Genomic DNA, 2,616 nt, shown 5'->3' with positions numbered 1-2,616 from the left:
CCTTTGGTCCTTGGGGGTTTGGGGCCTTTGAGTGAAGGCGGCCGTCGACCTGTCCACGGATGCAGACGGGGCGTCCCCAGCGACAGGACAGCGCTGTCCACGGCCGCAGCGGCCGGACTCACTTTGGGCTTTTTAAAGATTTCTTTGCTGACTGTGTTTGGTTGTCGTTATTTTTGCTTTTGCCCCCTTGTAATTATCCAGCTCCAAGAGGCAGGTGCTTGGACTGGTCCATTTTACTTCCGGGGGGCTCTTTCGTTCCTTTCATTTTTTAAAGAGTTGGGTTTTCTTTTTAAATTATCCACCCGTTAATCTGGGCAGCATCCTCCCCCCTCCCAAGTATTTGCACAATATTTGTGCGCGGTGTTGGGGGCCAGGTTTTTAAAGAAGCATTTTCTCTTGGACAAGCACAGGGATCTCGTTCTCCTTGGGTTCTGGGGGGCTGCTGGGGCCTTCTCCCACCCGCGTGCCCAGCCCCGCCTGCAGCCCTGTCCCAGGCGCCGCCCCGCCTCCGGGGTGCCGCCATGGCGCGGATGAACCGGCCGGCCCCCGTGGAGGTCAGCTACAAGCACATGCGTTTCCTCATCACGCACAACCCCACCAGCGCCACCCTCGGCAGCTTCATCGCGGTGAGTGTGCAGCACGCCCGGCCGCGCGGCCGGGGGCCTCCCGAGGGCCGTGGAGTGAGATGCAAAGCTGTCGGTCCAGGGGCTGCGCTCGGGAGCAGAGCTGCCAGCCTGGTTACAGGGTCCCTGGGGGGCACCCGAGGGTGTCCTTCCCGCAGAGCTGGTGTGAGGACTGCAGGGGTATCCGCTGGGCCCGCTGGGGCCTGCAGAGTGGGCAGCAGGAGTCCACGCTGCACGAACAGAGGCAGGTTCCGAGGAAGGAGGAGAAACGGGCCTCGCCTCGTTGGGACGTCACCTGTGGCCGGCGCAGTCCCGAGCCTTTGCTGGCCGTTTGGCCTCTGTGCGGAGGCTGAGCGAAGGAGGAGGGAGGGTTCCCCATGTGAGGACTGGCTGCTTAAACATCCTGGACACAGGTGGTCTTCAGGGCACGAAGGCCAGCTGCATGGCCCGCCCAGGCCGCAGGAAGCCCACCGGCGGTGGGGGAGTCCTTGGGTTGGAACAGGCCGGCTGGGGGCTTCAGGCCACAGATATCTGTGTGAGGAGGGGCTGGGTGGGAGTCCGAGGCGGCCACGGGAGAGAGTGACTGCCGGATCCTGGGAGCCAGCAGGTTGAGGTGTGCGCTGCTCGTGGCCACAGCAGATGGGGCCAGGTGTGTCTGCAGAGCTCTCCACCTGGCCCCTGCAGGAGACTGGCCTCTGTAGTGCTCCTTGCTGTTTGCAGAGCCTGTGGCTGTGTGCCACAGGGCCATTTGTGGCCTCAGACCTCCAGCCATCCCCTCTGCAACATGAGATAAGTTCCCTTGAGCGCTTGTCATGGTTGAACAGGGGCCCGGGCACGAGAGGACTTCAGCAACTCCGTAGAGAGAGGCAGTGGGCACCCTGCCATTGGGGGACCTGGACCCTGGACGTTGAGCTGGGACCCTGTAGGGGAGGGCTGTTCCCCTGTATAGCCTGTGATTAGGGTCAGGGCTGAGTGTGACCAGGATTAGGGCTCAGTGTGTGATGGAGGGTCAGGACTCAGTGTGGGAGCAGGGTCAGAGCTCAGTCTGTCACTAGGGGCAGGGCTCAGTGTGTGACCAGGGTCATGGCTTAGAGTGTGACCAGGGTCAGGGCTCAGTGTGTGACCGGGGGCAGCGCTCAGTCTGTGATGAGGGTCAGGGCCCAGCCCTGGGCTGGGTGGAAGCACCCTCGGCTGCAGGCACAGAGGGATCTGAGGTACCCCTTTGGCCTCAGAGCCCTGCACCACCGCCCCCTGCTCCCCGCATTCTCAGAATAGCTCTGTGCTGTCCTCACTGTGTCCAGTGTCCCTGTTGCATGATGAGCAAGGTCCAGCAGCTGGTTCCTCACTGCTCCTAAAATAGCTGCTGGGAGCCGGTCGGGGTGGGTGCAGATCCGGCACGTGGACCCCGTGGGGTGGAGCCCTCCACCCCAGCATGCAAATATCCCCACGCCTGGCTGTGACCTTCTTCCTGGCAGCCCGGGGCTCCCCCGCTGGTGTGCAGGGCCTGGCTCCCTCCTGGGTGCCATCTGGGCAGGTGCCTGCCCTCCCCGCCCCGAGGCCTGCCCCGCCGAGACTCTGAAAGCCCGTTTGGGGTCTGGCTGTGCCCCTTGACTGGACTTGTCCCTGCAACCCTGGCTGGGAGGGCTGCCCAGAGCAGGGACCACGCAGGGGCTCACGTGTGGGCTGGTGGCGTCCTATCCCTGCCTGGGGATCCAGGATCTTTGCCTGGAAACTGCTGATGTGATCTGGGGTCCTGAGCACCCGGGAGGAGGGAGGCAGTGCTAGGAAGCTGGCTCCCGGCTGAGTAGCCACGACGGCAAGCAGGGTCGGTGGGGACACCCTCCCTGCTGCTGGGTGGGCCCGGGGACAGTTGCCCCAGGAACAGCAGGAAAGACCGTCCCACCCTCGGCAAGTCGCTGAGCCCGAAAGTCAGTGAGCCACTGGTGATTCCCGCTGGGCATAAGCCTTTCTGTCCGGTCAGGGTCCCCAGCCC

The 2,616-nt window shown here is 63.6% G+C and overlaps 1 protein-coding gene across 2 annotated transcripts in view; it reads left to right on the top strand.

Moving 5' to 3' along the window:
* The first annotated feature begins 521 nt into the window (after window positions 1-521).
* PTP4A3 (protein tyrosine phosphatase 4A3) overlaps window positions 522-2,616 on the top strand; it is a 6,449-nt gene continuing 4,354 nt past the window's right edge. For both annotated transcript variants that reach the window (XM_007464587.1, XM_007464586.1), the window contains exon 1: window positions 522-626. In XM_007464587.1, coding sequence (XP_007464649.1) covers window positions 522-626 — 105 coding nt within the window. The remainder of the gene's footprint in view (window positions 627-2,616) is intronic.

Source organism: Lipotes vexillifer, unplaced genomic scaffold, assembly GCF_000442215.2.
Source record: "Lipotes vexillifer unplaced genomic scaffold, Lipotes_vexillifer_v1.1 scaffold394, whole genome shotgun sequence".
Taxonomy (NCBI): Eukaryota; Metazoa; Chordata; class Mammalia; order Artiodactyla; family Lipotidae; genus Lipotes; species Lipotes vexillifer.
The sequence above is the reverse complement of the archived record's forward strand: the minus strand, read 5'-3'. Positions and strand labels throughout refer to the sequence as shown.